The following is a 23,071-nucleotide window of genomic DNA, read 5'->3' on the forward strand; positions in this document are numbered from 1 at the left end:
TTCCCTGTCTGTTAAGTATGACTATAAAAGCCCAAGTCCACATGCTGACAGTTCAATGAAACAGAGAGGTAGTAAATTCAAGTCTTGCAAACAAAAAGCACTTTATATCCTGCATGCATAAAAACGATTTGCTGCCACAGACTATCGCTGAGGCCAAGGTCATAAGGAGGCACACAACACTCAAAGATGAGAAAATATCTAGAGTTAATGCGGGAGAGGATAAATTTAGAAGGTGTAAAGGTGCTTCTTCAGTTTACACAATCTATTAATGATGGATGAGACCTTTCTGGGGACTGTTTCCTCTGAAGTAGCTAGTCTTGGTCACTGGCAGACAGGAATCTCTAGACCATAAATCTGATGAACTATAGCAATTTCTGTGTTACTCACACCTGAGAGAGTCTGCTAACTTCAGAGTGCACAATGAGTTTTGTCTAAAGCACATCATCCATCATGGGTGCAGAAAAAGTGTGTTCGTTCTGTGATGGTGTGAAAAATTGCCCAACAGGCAGTTGGTTTGCAGGCCAGTGATGTACACACATGGGTAATATGGTGTCAGTGTACAAGACCTTGCATTCATTCCTGTGCTGTTGCATGCCTAAAAGGATCCCAGGTTTTGAAATTCATGCACCTCCTGCTCTTCCTTTTAATTCTTTGCTCAAAATCCAGCTCAAACTTCCTCTCTCATCCTGACTATTTTTAAGTATACATAGAAACAAATGTTTTGTAAAGATGTGAGAGGCATTCTGCTTTATTCCCAGGGGCAAATAAAGCCTTTTATTTTTAGCCTAGTTTCCTAAGGAAATGAGACTGATGCAATCACATTGTCTATTTGTCTGTCTATCAAATAAGCCCCCTTCCCCCTTTCCCTCCCCCCCCACTTCTCACCATTAATCTTTTCCAGCCAGATCTGACTGAAAATTATTATTTCAAAAGTGTTAAATGAACGTAAGTTTTATGAAAATCAGTGGCTGGGCCAGAGGAGAGATCTCATTGGTTCCCTCACTGGAAAAGTAAGCACTGGTTGAATTCAGCAGGTGGGTGGCCACAGGCTGGCAAGTCACCTTGTGCATAGCTTTAACACTACTGTGATGCATGGTGGAAGAACAAGAGGGTCTGGGATGGCAGTTCAGAGGTACTTCTGGGGGGCTCTCCTTGGTGCTTGGAAGGATTTCAGGGTGGGGAAAGAGAGGTGGCACAGAGGAAGGGAAGGAGTGGGGTTGTTGGACATGTAGGAGGCAGAGGTCTTTATATCCCAAAGGGGCTGAATGTTAAGGTCATGTTCTGGGGAGCTTCTCAGTGGTGGCCCAAGGAACATGGTGGAAAAGAAATGCAAAACCAGTGCTAGAGAAGTGGTCCTCACTGCCTTTGCCATTACCTGACCAGTGTTATCCAGGAAATTCCTGCCATGGAAAATAATATAGGCTGGAGAAGTAGGGACAGGGTCACATCTAACTGGTCAGTCGGTAACCCCACTGCAAGTGTGTGTGCTGTCTCAAATGAGGAGTGCAGATTTGCCCATATAGTAAGCTGTGGGCAGTGTCTGGGATTTTCCAGTGTCACTGTGGGAGACTTTTAGCTGCTGAATATACCAAGTATATTCAGACCAAGGCAGAAGCCCAGCCTGTCCCTTGGCTGCTTGACCACTGCCTATTCTGCTGTAAGACACAGCCCTGAGCAGCGTATGTGTGTTCCTGTGTTGGAGGGAAGTATGTAGCATAATTATTTATTTACTTTACCTGTGTTTGCAGTGATGTCTGGAAAACAGTCCAGATGCTTGGGAAATAGTCTGAAGATAAAGCTAAGATTATAAACCTAGCAAACGTGAGTTCCTTTCTCCATTGCGGCATATATATTCTCTTCTATTTCAGCATCACAGCATTGTCTCCAGTGACCTGTATTTGAAGTCTGAGTGGCAATGGAAATGCCATTTGGAGATATGTAGCATGATGCCACATAATGGATGAAGGGCACACAGGTGAAAGAAAAAAACTGTTTTGGTTTTCAGACAACTTCTCCAACTTAGTCTGACATCTACTAATGCCTTCCTAACATCCTTATTGTGATGTTTGGGAATTTTTAATGGAGAAATTAGTAAGATCATTTAAGAAACTAAGCCACCTTTAGTTCCTCCCTGTTCATTAATATGCTGACCAGCAGATCTTTTTATCAAAGAGATAAGGTGTCTTGTCACAGTTCTGGGAAACATCTGCCTCTGTTAGGCAATTCCAACAAATCAGTACCCTAAAAATGTATTTAAAACACTATTGATGACATGCCTTTTCTTCAATTGCCCTACCCTTCCTCTCTAAACCTAAGCTACTTTTTTCCTAAACTCTTTCAAGCTTAAATCTGAAGTATCTGAGTGTCTGGAAACTACTGCCTTGCTAGGAACTCTGAACAGGCTAATAGGTAGAGATGAGATAACAAAAATACCACAAAAGTGGTGACCCTGTTGTGATGAACAGTCTAAATAAGAAGATTCTCTTTTCTCCTCCCCCATTAACAACAACAACAAAAAAGAGTAGTTTTCTTCTTAGATAAGGTATCAAGGCAGGAATCTGGGGAGAGGGGAGAGGGGAAATAAAGGTTCCCTGTTATCCTGCAAGTGTGTAGTGATTTTGGACACAGATCCAGATCTTTTTTTTTGAACGCAGTTGGCCTTGGAGTGAATGGGAAAGGCAGAAGAGTCAAGTACCTGCAGCATGAAAGTCCTCCTCTCGCATACACAAAGTGAGATGCACACAAGTGTGCCTCTTGTGGTACAGAGATATGAGACCCTGTGGCACCCCTGATTCCTCTTGCCATCCCTGCCTATCACAGAAGACTGGCATCCTTAACTGACACCCTCACAGGAGCTGTGAAGGGGCAAAGTGCTGTGTTAACACAGATGACACAGAGCACGCTGGCATCCAGACGAGTCTGAAGACTGAGCCATTTTGCCTTGAGCAACTGAAACCATTCTGCGAGTATTTAATATATAATTAAACTTTCTTTTCCCCATCAGGTGATCTGAGCTCAGCATATAACTTTGCATGCCAGGACAAAAAATGGTGAGGTGGGTCAAATAATGCAATAATGGACAGAAACATTCTATTTGGAAATATATTATTGGAAATAAACTGAGTCCCTTCTCCAAAGGGAAAACTAGGGTTTTCCCTTGTTTCATGTGCTACACATCCTGTGCTTGTGTTCATAAATGTTTCCCTGTGATCAGTCACCATCTGCAGATCTATGTCCCTGACTATCAATCATTCCTGTATTTCTTGCAGAGATCACCCAAGGACAGACACATGCAGTCAGTGTAGCTGGAAAAGTGCACTCTCCCTCAGCCAGCTACTATTTCACATGTATTAGCCACCGGAGCCTGTGGTTTAGCATCAGCAACCACAGCACAAACATCTTACTATCACAGCATTAAGAGCTGTCTAATCAACATGAGAATGGTTACCTAAGCCTGGTACAGCCATCTCCCAGTTGGTAGTGATGACCCATTCGTGCACTGCGTCCTCCCTGGTTTATAACAGCATAACAGCATCTGTGGGTCAGAGCAAGCTCTTCACAGGGCTCCACAAAGGTGTCTTTTGCTATACAATACCTCTGTAGCTGCAGTTCATCACCCCTACTCTAGATCTTGATGCAATTTCACAACCCTGTAGCACCAGAAACCTCAGCTGGCAAGGGCTGAAGCAAATAGCAGCTGTCTCCATTCTACTACATCAGCAGCACCATTCTTTGCCAGGAACTATCACCATCAAGTAAGGGTTAAAAAGAAACACTGTTGAAATGCCCTTCATGGCCATGGCCTTCTGTGTGCATCCTTCTGAAATAACATCACCATCCAAAACAGGAACAGCTCATTCACTGGTGCAGGATCCATGCCGGGGCAGCAGCTGGATAGGACACAGAGGACAAAATGCTGAATCAGAAGTATTTTATTTTTGGTAGTTTAATAATGGTCTAGGGCCATCTGTGAGCAGGAGCTGAGGAAAGACAAATACATCTTTCTGCAGCACATTGTGGAACAGTTTCTTAGGTAGCTCATGCTGGTGATGCTTCGAAGACCTAGCCACCCTCCCAAAACCCCTCACAAGGACTTGCATATAGAACAGTCACTCAAATGTGTGCTTTCAGGCAAATCTGGTTTGTCTGGGTATCCACACTTACATATGTCTCCTACACAGACAAGCAGGCAGAGGTGTAACTTGCCAGACCTGCAAGTGCATGGCAGAACTGAAAGCATCAGCTTTCCTGAGTCCTAGCACTGCTTCTCAGACAAAAAAAGGGGCAAAGCAGTTAACAAAACTAGCTTGATTTCAGTTCCTCTGTTAGCTTACTGCTTTCTCCATGGAGGTATAGAAAGTGCCTGTATGGATGTACATGTTCCTGTAGTTTTGTAGCTATGTTCTTTGTCTTTAGAGAATGGCATGCCCCAGTAAGCTCCTCAGCTCACAGCGTCCTTCCTCTGGCCACAAGGAGTTACTGCAGCTTATACAGGCTATGCCAGGCACAAGGTGAGAGCTACTGCAGGATAGTTTGATAGGATGAAAATGCTTCTGAAAATGTTTTTTGTTGTTAAGATGCTGAGTCTTGTTGCTGGAGAACATAAGCAATTCTGAGACAAGCCACTATGTCCTTCAGAAGACTTAATCTGTGCCATGAATGGAACAACTCACATACACCTACCCCTGTGAGTACAGCCTTGAAAAAGGAGCACAGAGAAATGTCAATAGTGTACTTAGATAAATGGTTTCAACAGGGAAAAGTGAGTTTGCTCAGTGCAGTTTATTTATGATCTGAACATTCAGAGCATTTCAAAAGTCTGCTTGATGAACAAAGGAAGAAACCAACTGTATTTACACAGTTTTGTACCAACCTCCCCATTCCAACCACTCTTAAACCTGTGGCTAATTTCAGCCAAAGGAGAGAGAAGGGCAGGGGCCTGAAAGAGAGGGAAGTGTACAAGCTCCACCAGATGGAAACTTGGCGGGGAAGAAGGGCTCTGCCAGCCTCAACACAGAGGCCTTGGGAGGGAGTCCAGGACCACACTGGAAGGAGGGGCTACAGGAGGCATCCTGGGAAGGAGGAGTAGAAGATGTAAAGGCAATGTGGGGATCTGCAGAGAGGATACAGGGAGACTGTTACAGTAAGGGAAGGCAGAGAGGAAAGCAGAGGCTGTTACAGGTTTTGCTGGTTCTGCTGCCTGCAAAATCCTCTTCTTTGACATGTGAAAGGAATGTGAAGGTGCAAGGCAACAGGAATTAGTAAATAATCAGTAATAGTGCTTTTCAGTGAGCTTCATGAGCTTTTGGAGAGGTATTTAAGCTGTATTCCATTTTCATAGATAAGGAGATGAAAGCTCTGGCTTAAGTCCAAAGCTTTCAAAAGCAGAAACTACTTTTAAGAGCTCTCCTTGATGCTCAGCACCAGAACTCCAAAGGGATTGATTTCACTGTTGCTATTGTTGTCAACTGTATGCTGATTCCTTCTGCAAAGCTAGGTCTAAACCTGTACAGTCAATAGCAGCAATAGCTTCTGAAAATTCAGGCTTTGTTGGCTTGCTGGGTTTTCACAAAGTATATAAAGAAGAGACTAGTTTATGAGTGAAATAGGTATCTAAAAACATCCTAATTGGTTACTATTGTGCCATGACAAGAAAGGAAACAAAGACTTTGTGGGCTTAAGACACCTATAAAAAGGGCAAGGTAAAACAAAGATTAGAAGAAAAGACTTCCAAGTAAATCCATTCATCCGTGCAAATGGGAAGGGAAGCAAGGCATGTTTTCAAATCTTTCTCAATCTCCCATAAAGACCAGGCAGATGGTTTGGGTGCATTTCTGTAAGCGTGTGATGAATATTTTATTCCTGAAAGGAACAGAAAACACGAATGTGTAGGTAGTTAGCAGCTCCACTGAAACGAGGGAGAAACAACACGGGACTTCTTCAGAAACTGCGTGAATTGGTAGTCCAGAAAAGGAAAATCCCCACAAATTTTGTCCATAGCAGCATAATTACAAAAAAGGAAGAGAGAGATATAGTTATTTCCTCAGAATGATGCATTTCCAGTGTTAATTGTTCTGTGGCCATGTTTGTTTTAAAGACTAAGATCTTGTTTGCCTACTTGCAAAAACAGGGGTGGTGAAAAGCCTTCAGGTTCTGTTGAAATGGCAGGTGTCATGTTCAAATCAGCCAGCAGCCAAAACAGGAGGAAATCACAGAGCTTTCAAACAGATACAGCAGTCAGGTAGAAGCAGAAATGCAGTACTGATCAAAGAGAGCAAGTTCAAACCCAGTCCTAGGCATGTGCAGCACAGTTCCTGCCAGGCACTATCAGCAATGTGCCAAGTACAGTCTCAGAATAACCTTGAGTGTCATGGCAGATCAGTGGGAAGATGTAAGAATCACAACAGAAATGCTCCTTTGGGGATCCCCAGCACACAAAAATGAGTAAAAAATTCCCAGGAAAAATCATCTTAAAGGGTTCCTTAAAGGCACTCACATTTTAAAGCTTGTCTCAAAGTGCTGACAGCTTGGTGACAATCAGGTTTGTGCTGTGACACAGTTCTGCCACTTCTGCAGCTGCCGCTCCCCATAGGTTGTTTGAAATCCTCAGGAGGTGAGCAGAAATGGTGATTCCCCCTGCGCCTTCTGCCACACTGCCATGCCCATCTCTGGCACCACTGGCACCACCAGCAGCCCCAACATGCTCACCCTGACCCTGCTCGGGTCGTAACGTGGCGTTGAGACCTGTGGGGAGATGCCAACTCTCCACAGCTGTCAAACAGGGGGGCAGGATTCAGGAAAACAGGGAGCAGTAGAGTTTTATGTGGCTTCAAGCTGGCTGTAGGGTCCTTGCATGTGCAGGGTTATGAGAAACCCCATGGAACAGGAGTACAACATCAGACCCCATATAGGCAGGGCAGAGACCATAATAACTTTAAGAGAGATGATATACCTTAATGTGTTTTTGTTCTGCAACTCTTGTGTGTCTTGAGTCATCTCTGACTGAGAAAAAGACATGGTTCTTTCACGATTTCCAAAAGCTCCTACTGGCTGCATGGACAGCAGTCCGTGGGGATGGTTGTTCAAAGGAAAACAGGGTAAGAACCTAAAGGAAATCTTTAAAACAACAAGAACCTCTGGTTCCAAGTGCAGCAAAATAAAATGGAAATTCTGCCAGCTTCCTAGGCCACACTTTTAGCTAAGGCAGATTATACCCAATTCCAGCAAAAGACAGCTATGGTAAAAATACCACTGCTCACCTTCATATGGAAACAAGATGGGGTACTATAAACAATGCTGGTGTACTTTTGGAGGTGTTTTGGGGTTTGTTTTCCTGAAGTCACCTAACTGGCCTCATGAAGACTTTTTGATCTTGGAAGATGAATTAGCATGAGGATTTTAGATCAGGAAACAGCCCTGGAGGAAGCTGCTGCTAACACTGGCCACTCCACTTCAGGCTTCCTTTGAGACTGCCTAGCATGAGTGGATGCCAGCAGCTATGCTTTCAGTAGCGTGTTCGTGCAGCAATACCTTTTTCCTACCAAGGTCATTTCTTTTGCTGCTGAAACACCACTGCTCTACAGAAAATTGCAGTTAGGAAATGGGCAGGTCACAACCTCTGTTTAGGAAATTTTGTCCTCTTTCCTCTGGGCTTTTCACCATGTCACAGTTTACAAACCCTTTGCACCTTTACTTCTGATTCTGCCACCTCTGTTCTTGGCACTGCTAATTTGCTCTGTTGTTTCAGAGCTCGTATCACCAAGTTTTATTCACTACATTCCAAAAGGTACCAAAAACACTGGCTGTTTGCTTCATTCTCTTTGAAGAGTGCCAATGTATTTTAGAAGGCCAGCTTTTCCATTCCCACTATAGTATAGCAACTATGCCATGCCCAAAATAAATGGTATTTTTGGAATGCAGTTTCTTATCTAGGGCTGGGCATTCCTCTCCTTTTGTACCAGAATAATTTTAGTGTCTTATTTCAGAGTCAAACTGAGTAATATATAAAAGCCCAGAGAGGATGAGGTCTATCCATAGCTATGTCTTTGAGAGTGAAAATGCCTCTGAGACAAGAGGTCAGGCCCCTGGAGGATGGACAGGGAGGGTATCCTGGGCAGTAATATGAGAAGTACCTTCTTCTTTCCATCGTACCAGAAGTCATCAAAAGCACGTCCTCTTGGCTCCCCAGGGTCATTACCAATGGGGTTGGGCAAGCTGTGATGAAGAGAGGTCTTCTGCACCTACGGAAGGTGGAGAGGAAAGCAGCTGTGGCTTAACTCTGGCAGAGTGCAGAAACATTATTGAGCACTGCTGGTGGTGGTGGGTTGTTAAGTGAGTGGCAGGAAAAGTCATGGTCACACTCCTCTGCTGTCCTTTGCAGAAACAGTGACCTTGAAGCCTGAGTTTCCCTTCTGTCTCCTGTGTCCTCTGCAGGGATTTGCTGTATGTGAGTATAGGGTTAAGGGACTGTTTTTTCCTCTAGTGTTTTAGAGAACTGGAAGTTGAGTGAGATAAAAGTTAGAGAATTACTGCCTTAAACCACATATATGTCTTAAGAAATGTTTGTCAAACACCTTGAAATGTGACAGCCCTTCCAGTGTCACAGAAACTGTGTGATTCCCAGAAGAGGTTTGGCAGTCCTAAATTGCAGAAGTGGGTTTTGCAATTGGAGGTCACGGAGTAATGCTGGAAGCAAAACAAGAAGTGGAATCAGCAGCACATTTTGGACATCACTGTCCTAAATAGTTCATCAAAAGACCCAGTACTTGAATGAGTTCAGCCAGTCGAAATAGAGAAATGCACATTATGTTGTTGTTGACAGGGAAAAAGCTGTGAAATATTATTGCATAAAACTGTGAGTCAGGACCTCTAATGTGTTTTTACAGTGTTGCCTGTAGCTTAATTGCACTTGTTCCTGATACTGTATTATATCTTCTTATACCTTTATTATTACACAGGCATTAATTTCATCAGAGATAATAAGTGAAACCTCTGGAATTAATTACAGGTTGTAACAGTTTTGTTACTTTACTAGAGCAGATGGGAAGACAAAAACATGTGAACCCATAAACATTAACTGGCTTTTGCAATCCATTCATTACTCGAGAAAGATGATGAACATTAAATTACTTGGAAAGGTAGCCAAGAATGCTCAGGCATTTCCACAGGAGTTCTCGATGTGGAAGACTTTGACTACCTTTGCCTCTTCCTGGATCCTTTCAAACCTAAATGCATCTTGTGTTTGAAACTATTTGAAAGATCTAAGTTTAAGGATTGCTTCCGCAGATTCCTAGAATCTGATATGTCTGGCAGCAGGGGCCTTTGCAGTGTAGTTTCAACGGAGGCATGCTGCCAGGAGTTGGGAGCTGCGTATGAATTGCTATGATTTCCCTCTGGGTCCTCTCATTTCTGCCACATTTGAAGTGGACTTTCTGCAAGTGAGAAGCAAATATGGCCCCCTTCCAACAGAACAGTGTCTGGGAGGGTGTCTGATGTGTAAAACCTCATAGAGGAGCCTTTCAAAGCGTCTTAAAAAATCTCCTCTTGTGCGGGATTTCTCATAATGAAGAAAGTCATTGGTTGAGCACAGAAGGCATCTTGCTTAGTTGCCTAATCTTTCTGATTGCAGAGTTACATTATATAAAATGCTTCATCTTATGCTATTTCTAAAATGCTGCTAGTTCCTCAGTACACCATTCAGCAAAGTAAAAACCTTCCTGGTCAGCAGGATTTGATTAGTATTTAATCTAACCTTTCCTTCTTGAAAAATATAATCTCTTACTGCTTTTAGTGAATTGTTTTTTTAACCAAATAAATACATCAGTTTCTTTGGTTTTAACTCACTGGCACTTGTAACCAGCTATTTTGTGCTTCATTTCAGCTGTCACTTTCAGCCGAGATACACATAGATCAAACCCATCCAGTCTGAGCTCACAAGTCAGCTTTAAACCCTTAATTACATCTGTTCTTGTCTTAAGCTGTCTCCACTAGATCTACATCATTCAAACACTGAAGTACTCTGAAATTAATATGAAATCTCAAGAATGGTCCCTTCAGACTTCTGTAGAGGAGGACTGTTACCTACCTGGTCTGTGATTTGCCTCCAGAGTGCAGGAAATATATATTCCTATGTTACATGGAAAGCCTGTCAGTCTTAGCAGTGGGGGATTTTGGATGTTCGGGGTCCTTTCAAGGGTGATCTTTTGCCTGGAACAGCATGCTGAGGGCTTAAGGTTGCAGCTGGGTGCTGATCTAGTATGTCACCACATCTGCTCGTTACTTCAGTGTAGATGAATTCCCCTGGAATAAGTATATTTATTTCCCCCCTCAATGTATTAGCTAGGAGTTTGAATTTCCAATGTTATATTCACTAATATGTATTATTTCCCTAGCTCCCTATACATTACTTCTCTGCACTCACTTCTGCCTCTAATACATCCAAATTCAGGATCACCTGGGATTTTGATCAATTGTGTCTTGGGAATTGAATTAGCTCACTGATGAGGGCTTTTTCAGACACTAATACAGACACTAGGTAAAGAAAGACTCAAAACTGGAAACATGGATGAGACTGTGCACCTACAGAACGCTGGCCAAATTCCAGCTAATGTTTTCTTATAAGTATAAATAAATTAAGCTCCATCTTTAGGCTCTCATTTCACGATAAATGCAAACAAATCTCCCTACCGTCTCTTGCCTGAAAGATAAGCCTATTTCTTTCCCCCAGCCCAAGACATCCATTTGCACCCTGGTTTCCCACAGTCACAACGTGATTAAAGAACTAACCTATCAAAAACAAATAAATAGAAGTTAGTTTCTTACTAGTTTAGTTAATACAATTCATTACAGGAGGCTGGAGGAGCTGGGGGGAGCATAGAAAACCTGTTTTGGTGGCAGCCCATACATGTATCAGCTTCAACTATGTGATTTCAGTCCTTGGAGCCTATCCTAGAGCACTGCACACTCTAAGTATGTTCAAACACTGCCAGCCACCATCCTCCACACTCCCCCCTGCCAGTGTAGATTCAGGGGGCTTGGGACCCTCTGCAGAGACAGGAGGCCTGGACCACTGTAGCCCATTCCATCATTCCTCATTGATTTTATGTCCATGAAAAATACCCCTTCCCCAAGCATCTCGACAACATCCAGAATAAAAATTATATATGTGTTTGATGGATAAAAAAGATGAGGCCATGTAAAGTTAAAGGGCATGCCCAGGCTGGGAAGGCAGTCAGTGACAAAGGCAAGGAGGGAAAGCAAACTTTTCCCCATGACTGTTCCCTGTGCCCTATGCAGTCTGTACTTTGCCTCATGGACACTCAGAATCTCTGCAGTTTATTCCAGGTATGACTGATGCTGTGCTTTAATGTAGTCTGAACAGCGGACTCCCTGCCTTGTGCTATTTGGTTCTGAAATCTAGGAGATGCACAGCATCATAAATAACCCAAACACGGTCATTTCAGAGTGCATATTAAGGGTGGCATAAGGCCAGAAACCTCATTTTCTTTCCATTCTTTCCTTTCAAATGCTTCTTCATTTTTTCTAAAGCTATTTTCTCCTGCCTACTAACCTTAAGTACCTTCAAGCAATTGAGTAAGATAGTCCTGTCTTTTCTAGACTGTATCAGAGGACATATAAAAGGAAGTGTATAACTTCTCACAGCACCCTGGTTGTGACTAACAATCTACTGGTTTTATTTGCCTCTCTAAACACCAGAATTATAAAACAATTGCCTCACAGGGGATCCTCAGGTCACCCAAATCCTGGTCAAATACTGTCTGTGGAAATAGCCAGCACATCGCTGCAGGACTTTCTTCATGAACGTAAACCTTTGTTAACTGTTGCTAAGACTAGTTGGCAGGTAGAGGATGCTTCATTTGATGATGAGATGTATACATGGTGATTTTGCCTTGCTGTTTTTTTTTTTGTTAAATAATACAATAAACATGTTCAACTTCTTTCTGCAAGCCTTTTTGACCCTGCCAAAGGCTGGCAGCATCAATGACATGATGAACATTGAACGAATTCATACTCATGGCTCTGGTAAGTTCTGTGTTTCTGTGGGAAATGAGATCCTCAGGGGGTGGGAGTGAGAGTGGTGGTATCCTAAAATTCACAGGTGTTTTGGCAGCGAGTGTCTCTGCAGCCTCCTCAGGATGTCAGGGAATGCTCAGCACAGATGCCACGTGGAGAAAGAACTGCGCTCCTACTTTCAGTAGGTGTGTTTGTTACAACATGTATTACAAAGGGCTTTGGTTTACTCTGGTGTCATGGATCAGTTTTCCTTCATCTCATTCATCTCCCTCTTCCCCCTCTGAAGGCATTTCGTCAGTTATGTTCCACTGGTTTCGTGTATTGGAAAAGCTGCTTGTCTAAAAAGCATGAATGATCCCATTTTGATTTAGTGATTATTGGGCCAGCTTGGATGTGGTTACAAAGCCTGTGGCGATGAAGGAGTACTGTTGGTGGAGTTCAACCAGAAGCATGTCTGGAGATGCAATTAACAGAGGCAGGTGTGCCTGGCACCGGATCCTGGAACCAATGGCTTTACTCTTTTGCTTATTCTTGAGTGCAAGAGCACCGCAACACAAGAGCACCTCAGCAAATCTCCTTGGTCCTCTTCTCAATTATGTCTCAAATCAGCTTGCCCAAAACGCAAGGTTGAGTGTAAAAACCACTCCAAAAACAGTAACAGAAATTAATATTCAAATAGCTGGAAAAAAACCACATAAACTGTCAACTTACATGTCTTCAGAGGATTGTGTTGGGGGCAGGGGAAACCTCTGAGCTATTCTTATCCTGTAAGGACATTTAAAATAACTCCCTCTTACACTCCCATGAATTTTTAAGCACATTGTTGTGTGTATGTCCATCTTCTCCTTTTAACAGCTTTTATTTTTGCACCAGACAACTTGTACGCTCACAGTACTGGCTCGCTATTCTAGGTATGGGAATGAAATCACTGCTTTACTTTAAAATTGTAAAGAACATGATCACACAGTGATCACACAAGTGTGTACTAGACTGCAGCTGGGTACAGAATTTTGCCTGCTAAATGTTCCCACTGGCAGCTGGAAACCGGTCCCCGTGGGCACCTTCCAATTCCCAGTTAATAATTGCTGCTGGCTATGCTCAGCAGTGCGCTGCAGCATCAGAGAATTGGGAAATTTACAACTCATTGAGCAAGAGGTTGAGCTTGGTAAGGTGAAGCTCAGGACTTTTCCTCTAATCAAAATTCTCTACACAGAGGGATCTTTGGCCAAATTACGAGGATGTGATTTAACACACAGTGACTGAGGTCTTGAATCTGAATGAGGAGTGTGTGAAGTTTAGCAGCCTGCTGCTGCAGCAGTTATCAAGAAATTACTTAATACTCGCGCTAATCGGAAGCAGAGCATTTGACTGCAAGAAAGTTTTTTATGTTTTAACGGCAATCTGGGTTAATGAAAATGTAAAATACAGCGTTAGAGGATTACCAATGTAAAGGTGCTGCGGCAGGAACCGTTTGTGCAGGTTTACAAACGATCCCACCACCAGCTCAACCACAAGGAGTCCCTGATTATTTCTTAAATAAGGGGGGGAAGAGTAAAATTAGGATTCTGACTTTTCAACCGAGATACGCAGCTTCAAGCACTGGCGTTCAGATTCAGACATCAAAGTAAGTAGCTGCAGGCTCACTCACCCTTCAGGCTCTGATCCTGAAGGAAGCAGGAAAGCAGAGCTGCCTCCCTCTCCGCCTCCGAAGCCAAGCACCCTTTCCTGCCTGCCACCGCGGGAGGCTCTGCGGGGCCGCAGACCCGTGGATGTGGGGGTGCTTCCTCGACATGGGGCACATCCCGAAGGTGCTTACACAGGCTGGGTAGACCTGGGGGCCCGATCCCGGCGCAACCCGCTGCACTAAGCGCAGGTCACCAGGACTCCTGGGTGCCGTGGGAACCCCACTGCGCCGTGTGGGGGGCTCGGGGCACCATGGAACCCTCAGGAGGGGCAAGCGGAACCACGCTCCCGCCGGGAGGGAAGCCCTCCCTCCCGCTACGTGCCTGTCTCGGATCCCAGCCTCCTCCACCGCACAAAGCCCCCGGCTCCGCGGGCAGGGCGGCCCGCTCCTGGGCTCCGCCTTCCGCCCCTCCCCGGCCGCCGGGCCCGCGCGGAGGCAGCCAGATCCGCGCCGCGCAGCCCGCGGGGGGCGATGTGACCCGGGTTGCCGGGGCGCGGTGCGGCGGTGAGGGGTGGGGGGCAAGGCGGGCGGGCTCGCTGGGGGGGACACAGAGAGTGCGTGAGCGCTCCGGACCGGGGGAAGATGTGGCTGAAGCCCGAGGAGGTGCTGCTGAAGAACGCCCTCAAGCTGTGGGTCACGCAGAAGAGCAGCGGCTACTTCATCCTGCAGCGCCGTCGGGGCCACGGAGACGGCGGCGGCCGCTTCACAGGTACCCGGTGGCGCGGAGGGCTCAGCGGGGAGCCGGCTTGGGCCGGGCCGGGCGGCAGATCCACCCCTGCCTCCGCTCTGCCCCGCGGGAACTTGGCCGCGACGGGGGGGACCCGCTGGTGGGGCAGGAGGCGGGAGCGGCCTCTTTGTTCGGACCGCGGCGGGGACCCTGGGCTGGCCGCCTCTGCTCGGGGGACAAGTGAGGGCCGGGAGAGGGGCAGCGTGGATCTCGCCCCTTCGCGGAGGCTGCCGCCGGCCGGGCGTAAGAACGGCCCCCCCTTCCCCCGAGTAGCCTCTGGAGCAGCTTCGTGCTTCTGTAGCCTCCAGCACCGCGAAAGCCACTTCTATTTTTACTTCCCCTCTCGCCTCCCGGTGGCTTTCTTAAGTACGACTGGGGGCGAGCTCGGGGCTCGGGCCCGCTGGGGAGAGCCGCCGGGGGATCGGGCCGGCCCTGCTCCCTGCGGAGCTGGCCGCGGAAACACGAGCCGGGATCGGGCCGAGGCCGCTGTTCTCGGCAGGGGTCTGCTGGGGGCACCCCAGCCGGGCTGTGCCCCCGCCACCGGCCACGACCTGTGCTGAGGCAGAGCTTCCCACCTATATATGATGGGAGTCATATGTATGCTTACGGCTTTTGGCCAGTACAGATATTACGGGGAGGAGGGTGTCAGTTCAGCGTTGTGGAAAAGTGGATTCCGACTTACTCTTGCATTTATCCTACTCTGGCGTTGATGTTGTCGAGTAACCGAGTAAAGAATCTGGGCCAGACTTTTGATTCAAAGACAACAGTGTCTGAATGCAAACAGACAATACTTTGAAGGATTAATACAGTTTAACAGTGTAAGTCTTATTTAAAAACAGATGAAGTTGTTTTGTGCCTTTTTAAAATCAGGATTTTTAATGGTGGTTCATATATTTGAAGGGATGGTTGGGTGTTTTCAAAGGGAGTATTTGCTTTATTAAAACCTTTTGCTTCCGAACCATTGACCCTTGCCACTTGATAATACTGCTGTCTGCTGGAGCTTCTCCTAGATGTGGAGTCATAACGAACACAGAACTTAATTGTGGCTTGGGTTGATCCCGTGTTGTCACTGTGTTACTATTGAAACGCCAGCCCTGGTATTGTTAATGGAAGTTTTGCCAGCAAGTTAAATGCTGATGCTCATATTTTCCCCTGCTGCCCGTGTGGAAGTCATAAGCCAGTCTTTTGTGATTGTAAGGACGATGTGTATTAATTTTCAGAGTTAAAAATAGCTGTTTACAGCTGCTTGATTTAGGTCCAGGGCAATCATGAGGTTCAGATCCACAAACGTTAACTCCTCACACTTGAGCTTTCCGTGGCAGAAATCTGCAAGCTTAAACCAAACAAACTGCTTTTCTCTCCGGTTAAGTTTCAGGTGAATCATTTTGCTGAATCCACAGTGCACGGGCTTGCACAAATCTCTTCTGGCTGGCAAAGGAAAGCTACTCCTGTCTCCGTCAGTGTTTTCAAAGGGAACTGTAAATTCTGACAGTCTCATAAAGCATTTGGAAATGTTTGTATTTAAAAGAGCTTAGAAATTAGAGTCCTGTAACCAAAAAGCACGGAGCATGTCTGGAGTTAGATGGGTAGCTTCCCTCCCCCCCGCCCCCCTCCGTTTTTACTTGGGATAAATGAAATGGAGACCTGCGCTGAGAAACAGTTGGGCTTTGCTAGTAACTGTTTGCTTTCAGTGCAAAGCTTGCCTCCTGATTCTTGCTTTACATGGCTATAGAGACACTTTTACTACTACCTGCCCTTTCCAAACAGGCAGATGCAAAGGGCAGTTAAGCACTATCATATTTCAGATATGGTCTGCCAAGCTGTAGAGACATACGTTTAGAAGATTTTGTTTTACTGCGGAAGCAAAGCTAAAGTGAGAAAAATCTCGATATCTCTCTTCTTTTCCCTTTAGTAACTTGAACCCTGGCCATTGCAGTTACGTTTGATGGAAAGGTAGAAGATTCAAAGATGTGAAGATCCTATACGTGAAAGCAGGTGCCATGGTAAAAGAGAATCTCATAGCTCCTCCAGTGAGGAGGAGGAGGCTGCATATCCTCAGGCTGTGTTAGACCCGTGTAGGATCAGCAGAACAAAGCCTCCAGGAGACCGGGTTTCATACGTAAAGAGTGTAGATGGGGCAGGGGACCACCCGTGATGTGACTGGCTTTAAACAGAGTGGATGGGTGCGGTGTTTGAGCTGCCCCTCCTGCCTGTTACTGCAACACGTCCTCATGTTCAGTGCAAATGTTTTATGGCCCTATTCTCATATTTGCATGCTTTTTTTTTCTTCTTGGATGCTTCTCTCTCCTTGCCAGGGCATTTTGTCCATTATGTAAGAGTAAGTTAGCACAGCTGGAGGGTATGTTTTATGTGGTTTTAATTGCTGAAGGATGGGCTACAGAAGATCTCTCACACAAAAGCTCTTTTCTTCCGTATCTGTTTCTTTGCGTGCTGTGTTTCAGTCGGACTCTGAGCAGATGTTTGTAAGAAAGATACTACATTTACTACTGTTATTTAATTTGCATCCTAGGGAAGTGACTGAATCCAGGCTGGGCTTGCAAGCAGTGGGTACAAAAAAATGATGGAGGCTGTGTTTAACTCCTCATTACCTGACCAGTGTCATCTTGGTTTCTGTCTTCCTGAGGGACATGCTTTTCAAGTAACTGTTTAGCTTAGCACTTTACCTGGATCTCTACCTGAGAGCTCTTTTGGGTCAGACTTAGGAAGGAAATGGATATTATTTTAGAAATACTTTATAGAAACTGAATTATTTTTCTTTTTTTACTATTTTTAAAAATAATTTTAAGTTACAGATTTTAAGAAAAATATTTAGCTCAGCAATTTCTGTTGATTCTGGTCTGGTGGGTTTTGGAGTTTTTTTTCCCCATAATTGGAGACCTCTTTATCCCCACTAAAAGGCTTGTGATGTAGGCATGATTAACAGGTCGAAATTGGTTAGATTTGGTACTTGCAGATATCTTTAGTTCTGAGCTTATATGTTAATGATAAGCTTGAGGTGCTGCCACGGTAGTAAAATATACTGTCAAATTCCTTATAGTAGAATACAGCATGATGATTTAGCCTGTAAGTGAATCAATATGTTCATTTTTATGAGGGGAAGTTGAAAGCCTCATTCACCTTCCTGTTTGATTAGATTAGTCTTGTGCATTCTGACAGCAAAACCACTTGTTCTGGGAGGTGTTAGGAACGATTTCATCACAAACACTGGACTGAGGGTGGTTTCCCACTCTTCCCAAGCAGCTGGCTTTGCAGTTGCTGTTTACACAGTACTTCACATCACACACTCTTAGTACATAAAAACCCACTTAAGATTCTTCTAAATACTTGTAAATTTCCCCTTTTTAAAATAAGGTGAAATAAAACTTTAAAATGAACTATGTTTTGAGCGGATTTTTGTCTTCATTTTTTCTGAGGTACTGTGCTGCTTTAAGTGCTGGCCTGAAGTAGATCAATAAAAATTGTCTTGTTCCTGTTTTACTTGTGTTTTTAATTTAGTTATGTTATTTCCCCTTACTATTTTCCCAGCCTTCATTTTCAGCTGGATGAAAGGGTACTTTCTAAGCTGGATGTGATCTTACATGGCTTACAACTTGCAGAGGATGAACATTTTGAAAAGAAATTGATTTCTCCTTCAGTTTACATAAGCGTTTATGATTCACGACTTTAAATATAATACACTGGCAAAAAGAAGCATCTTCTGTATATGAATCTGACCTTTATTATTCCTTTAATAAAAATATATGTGGTATGTGTGATAAATACACTTCCTTGAGCTATATGCCAGCAATTGGAGTAACTCCCATCTCAGGATTTTATTTTTTCTAAGTAAAATTCTTGCAGGGTGGTACCTTTCGGACTGATCTATAGGGTACCTCTTGGTTGTGAATAGAGATGTGACTAGTTACATGATGAGAGCTCTCATCCTTATTTTCCCCTGTCTTGGATTTTAGTTTTTAATGCATACTGTAAAAAGGCTATTGATAATGGCTTTTTCTGGAAATTAAGAAAGCAAAAGATCTTTTGCTACTCTTGCATACTCTGGAGTCCAAGCAGTACTGTAATCATCGTAAATACATCAGCTTTTAGTAGCCCTGTACATCTCCGGAAGCCTGGGTACATAATTTCATAATAGAGCGTATTTCAGAGAGAGGCTGTGAAGGGACCACAGAGGTTTTGGGGGTTCTTGTGACTTAAACAGGGAATACATCTACTTTGCTCCTGTTCATTACACTGTAACAAGGGAGTGTCAAATACATAGTGAAGACTGATTTTTTGGTAGAGAATGAAACGGCTATACTCATAAGCTTTTATACATCAGGAGGGGTGAAAGGCAAAATGCATATTATATTTGTAGGATCATATTAAAAGATCTGTCCCAGTACAGTCTTCAAAGCAGCTTGCCTTTTTGTCCAAGATACCAAAAGGAGACGCTGATAGGTAAAGGCTCAATCTGAGCTCTGATTAAGAAGAAAATGGGGTGAAAAAAAGAAGTGCTCTTATTTTAAATGCCGTGGATGGTGGAGAGGAAGATGCCACAGTAATGATGCTAATAAAGGATATTGGTCATGCTCACTGTCTGCATTCATGGTTTTGTTTTCTTAAGGAAGAGCTCTCTGAAGCCTTGCACAAGGAGAGGGGGAAATCCAAATACTTTACTGAAAGCTTGGAATCTTGTCAAAATGTTATCTAGCCTTGCCCACAACTGGAATTCAGATCAGCAGGTTTTTTTTCTCCTTTTATTTTTTGATCTCCTTATTTTACTGTAACATTTTTTAAGGAGAATGCATGCTTATAAGCTCTTCCCCAAGAGGGTGGCTTCTCCATTACAACATGTTTCCAAGAGGCATGAGTGGGAAGGAGGGATAGGGCAGGAGGGCCAAGCTCCTGCCTGCAAACCCAGGCACCCCAATTCCTGCCTCCTGAACTGTGTGTGCTGTTCTGGCTCCCTCTGTTTGCCTTTCTGGGGTGGGTTTCCTGCTTGTAAGGAGCAGCCATGCTGAGATGGATAAAGCAAAACCACAGATGCTTGTGTTGAAATGCTAGCATTGGGTTAAATCCTTATATTAAAGAGGAGGATGTACCTCTGTATGGAGAGATGGGACTGGGTTGTGTCTCCTTTGAGGGTGCCCACCAGCCTGTGCAACACTAATCAAGTGAACAGCTATGATGGCTTTTTATTTTCATGTTCTGGAGGCCAGATGGCACAGAAAAATGCAGGAAAATCACAGAATGCTTCCGGTTGGAAGGGACTTCCAAAGCTCATCCAGTTCCAAACCCCTTGCCGTGGGCAGGGACACCTTGCACTAGACCAGGTTGCTCAAATCCCCATCCAGCCTGGCCTTGAACCCTGCCAATGGCTGGGCAGCCACAGCTTCTCTGGGTGACCTGTGCCAGTGCCTCACCACCCTCATAAGAAAAATGTCTTCTTTATAAAATCATTGAGCATGTCTGTGGTGGCACAGTGTAAGTAATACTGGATTTGTCTCCCCAGCGATACTGCAGCACCCACTAAAAATTAGAGACTTTTTGTGTATTGCCCCAGGCAGTGCCCCGTGTCTGGGTAGTTTACAGGGCTGCAGCAGCAGCTACTGTCCCACCTTCTCCTCCATTGTCAGGTGGAAAATAGTTTCAGGTATTTTCACTTGTAACGTGAGAATTGAAGCATTTGGCTGTGCAGCCTTCAGGGCTATAAAAATAGGCTTGGCCTGACCCGGACTGAAGGCAGAGGACTGAGATAAGGAGCTGTGAGAGCCTTGCGGTGGCAGTGTGCCCGCCTGGGGAAATGGCCCATAGGGAAGCAGAGGAAAGGAGAAATTGCCTGTGCCCAAGGGCTGTGGGGCAGTTTCCACCATCTCGGGAGAGCAGGGGCATGGTTCCGCCCACTTCTCTTTCCTTGGTATGGTCTTTTGCTTCCTGTGCAGTGATCTGATGCAGGAGCAGGATCTCACCATCGCACCTAAGGATGCAAGAGTCATGGGGACCGTAGGACACTGATGTCTACAGTGAAATGCCCCAGATCCTCTCATTTCCTTATGCCCAGTCTCTCTGGAGCACTGGAACCAGTTTACCTAGTGGCAGTGTTTGGTCTGCCAAAACCCATATTGGAAGTAGGGTAAGAGCTTGAATATTGGTCTTTCCCCAGGTGAATAAATGCTTGGAGCATTAAGTCTTTATGTTGAAATCTAATGTCTGTGGTTATCTTCAAGTGTGGTGAGCCCTTATCATTACAAAGGAAACACAGCCTTTCTACAGCCCTTGGAGGAGTCCTCCATCCTTTTTGCTATGTACTTGCACAAATAAGTTCTGCAGGGTTAATTTCTGTGGGGGAAGCCTAATGAGAAATAATTTCTCATGAGTGCTGTGTTGTATCAAATCCTGTCTATATAGTTTTGCAAAACTCAGTGAAGACAGTGTGGCTGGTGTAAAGCTGCTGTTGTTAGTGGCCTTGCATAACTGACGGTGGTTTTATGCAGCAAACACGTGGATTTTAGGGTGGCCCAGGTGAAAGTAACAACTTGTTAAACATCCGAGTTTTGAATTCTTAAAGAAATCAAATCAAGATGGTATGAAAAAGCTAGAGGCGTACGCAAGCATTCATGCTGGTGGCTGCCACTGGCCAGCAGTAACTTCATGCCCACTGTCCTGGGCCATATCCTACCTTGGTGCTGCCTAAAAGCCTCCACCCCAGCCTGTAATGCCCAGTGCCTGTGGGATGAGTGGTGCTCTCTGGCAGGCCTGTAAGAGGTAAGGGTGAAGCCAGTGATAATCCTCAGTGCATCTCAGCTCTGGGTCTTGCCTTGGGTCAGCCATGGGGTTGTGGTCACCAGTTAGGGCTCCTGGTGGAAGCTAGGTTCATAACCTCTCCATCCCTTTTTCAGCAAGGATGTTGGTCCTGTGGAGAGCTCCTGAGATGCATTGGATAGCCAGGCGAGCAACCCCTGCTATTTGGTGCCACCCTGGGAATGCCTTTTTGGCAGGCTGAGCTTATCCTGGTTGGTATGAAAACCACCTTTCTGCTCCAGCTGGAGCACAGGGATAGTGGGGGCCAGGGAATGGGTACATCCACGTGTCCTGCTGCCTGGTGGTGGGCTGCTCTTCAGACTGTTTGCCTCCTGTAGCGTGGCTAATGGCTGCACACCATGGCTATTGTGAGACTGATTGTTTGCAAATCGTTGTGAGTTGGAGGGAACTATGTGAAGATGTGTAATTAGGATTCAGGATATGGAGTTGTTCCCTGCTTCAAAGAGCCGAGATTAATTCTACTTTATTGAAGCTGTCAGTTCTATTTCACTGTCCTAAAAGAACCCCAAAACTTCAACTTTATTTTCATGACCATCTGAATTGTTTGGTTTGCTCTTTTCTCCCAATTAGCTGCCTGAGCAGCTTAGTGTGCCTCTTGCAGCTATTTACTCTCCTTGCAAAACTGCATCAGCTGGGAAGCAACCTGTACTGTTAAAAAGCACTTCCCAGCTTTCTCCTTCTGAGTGAAGTATTGTTTTTGTCATAGCGCTGCTTTTGCATCCTGGGCTTGTTTTAATTTCAGCCTCAGTGGTGAAAAGCAGCAGTGAGCTCATGAGGATGAATGCTGGAGAGGGGCTTTTTACAAGGGCCTGTAGTGACAGGACAAGGGGGAATGGCTTTGAACTGACAGAGGGAGATTTAGATTAGATATCAGGAAGAAACTCTTCCGCTATGAGTGTGATGAAGCTCTGGCACAGGATGCTGAGAGAAGCTGTGGCTGCCCCATCCCTGGCAGTGTTCAAGGCCAGCTGGATGGGACTTTGAGCAATATGGTCTAGTAGAAGGTGTTTCTGCCCATGGAAGTGGAACCAGATGATCTTTAAGGTCCCTTCCAACCCAAACCATTCTGTGATTCTGTGATTCTATGAATTCAGAAGCATGCTTTATACTTCATGGCTTTGCACTGAAGCGAGAGCCTGACAGGATGCTGAGCTGTGGCTGTAATCATAAATCCCTCAGTTTGGTGGTTTTGTCTTACAGAAATAACCTAGTCTGGAAAAAAAAAAAGTAGGAGTGTTTAAAACAGACCTCTGGCACAATACAGATGAGCACAGCCACCAACTGTTCCTCTGCAGGGCCTTGTAGACCAGGAGTCACTACAGTCCCTGGGGACTGCACCATGCCCCACTTCCCTGACTTGGAGGTGCTGGGTGCCTGCAGCTGAGAGCAGCCTCTGCTTTGGAGGAGCCAAGCATCTTGGCACACTGGTTTGGGTCTGGGTACTGTGGTGGTCCTCTGTTTTCCCAGAAGGGCTCTATTGGCAGATTTTCTCAAGGCAGGCTTTGTTGTGTGCTGCTGTGGGGTGCAGTGGAAACCTCAAGTCTTTTCTTTACTCCAAGTAGACCAAGGAGAAGTGGAAGGAGAGTTTCCTCTCTGCTTCAAACTTCTGCAGTAGTCAGTTTGCTTGTACAGTGGCTAAAGCTGTTCCCTAGGGTACTGGAGACAGAGGTGGGGCTCTGTCTTCTGTGTGATCCCTTTGGTTTTGGGAGAGGGGATGTAAACACCTGGTTTAGGAGGTTCAGGGCTGTGGCACATGGGTGGGAAAAGATGCCTCCAGGTGCACATCTCATCTGCTGCTCCCCAGG

At 45.1% G+C, this 23,071-nt stretch overlaps 1 protein-coding gene across 2 annotated transcripts in view; it reads left to right on the top strand.

Moving 5' to 3' along the window:
* The first annotated feature begins 14,216 nt into the window (after window positions 1-14,216).
* TBC1D8 (TBC1 domain family member 8) overlaps window positions 14,217-23,071 on the top strand; it is a 49,234-nt gene continuing 40,379 nt past the window's right edge. Inside the window, exon 1 of one of the 2 annotated variants that reach the window (XM_062606938.1) lies at window positions 14,217-14,426. In XM_062606938.1, coding sequence (XP_062462922.1) covers window positions 14,300-14,426 — 127 coding nt within the window. In that variant the 5' untranslated portion in view covers window positions 14,217-14,299. The remainder of the gene's footprint in view (window positions 14,427-23,071) is intronic. The other variant, XM_062606939.1, reaches the window with a different exon arrangement.

Source organism: Pezoporus occidentalis, unplaced genomic scaffold (assembly GCF_034315485.1).
Source record: "Pezoporus occidentalis ecotype Australia unplaced genomic scaffold, CSIRO_AGI_Poc_V1 ctg99, whole genome shotgun sequence".
Taxonomy (NCBI): domain Eukaryota; kingdom Metazoa; phylum Chordata; class Aves; order Psittaciformes; family Psittacidae; genus Pezoporus; species Pezoporus occidentalis.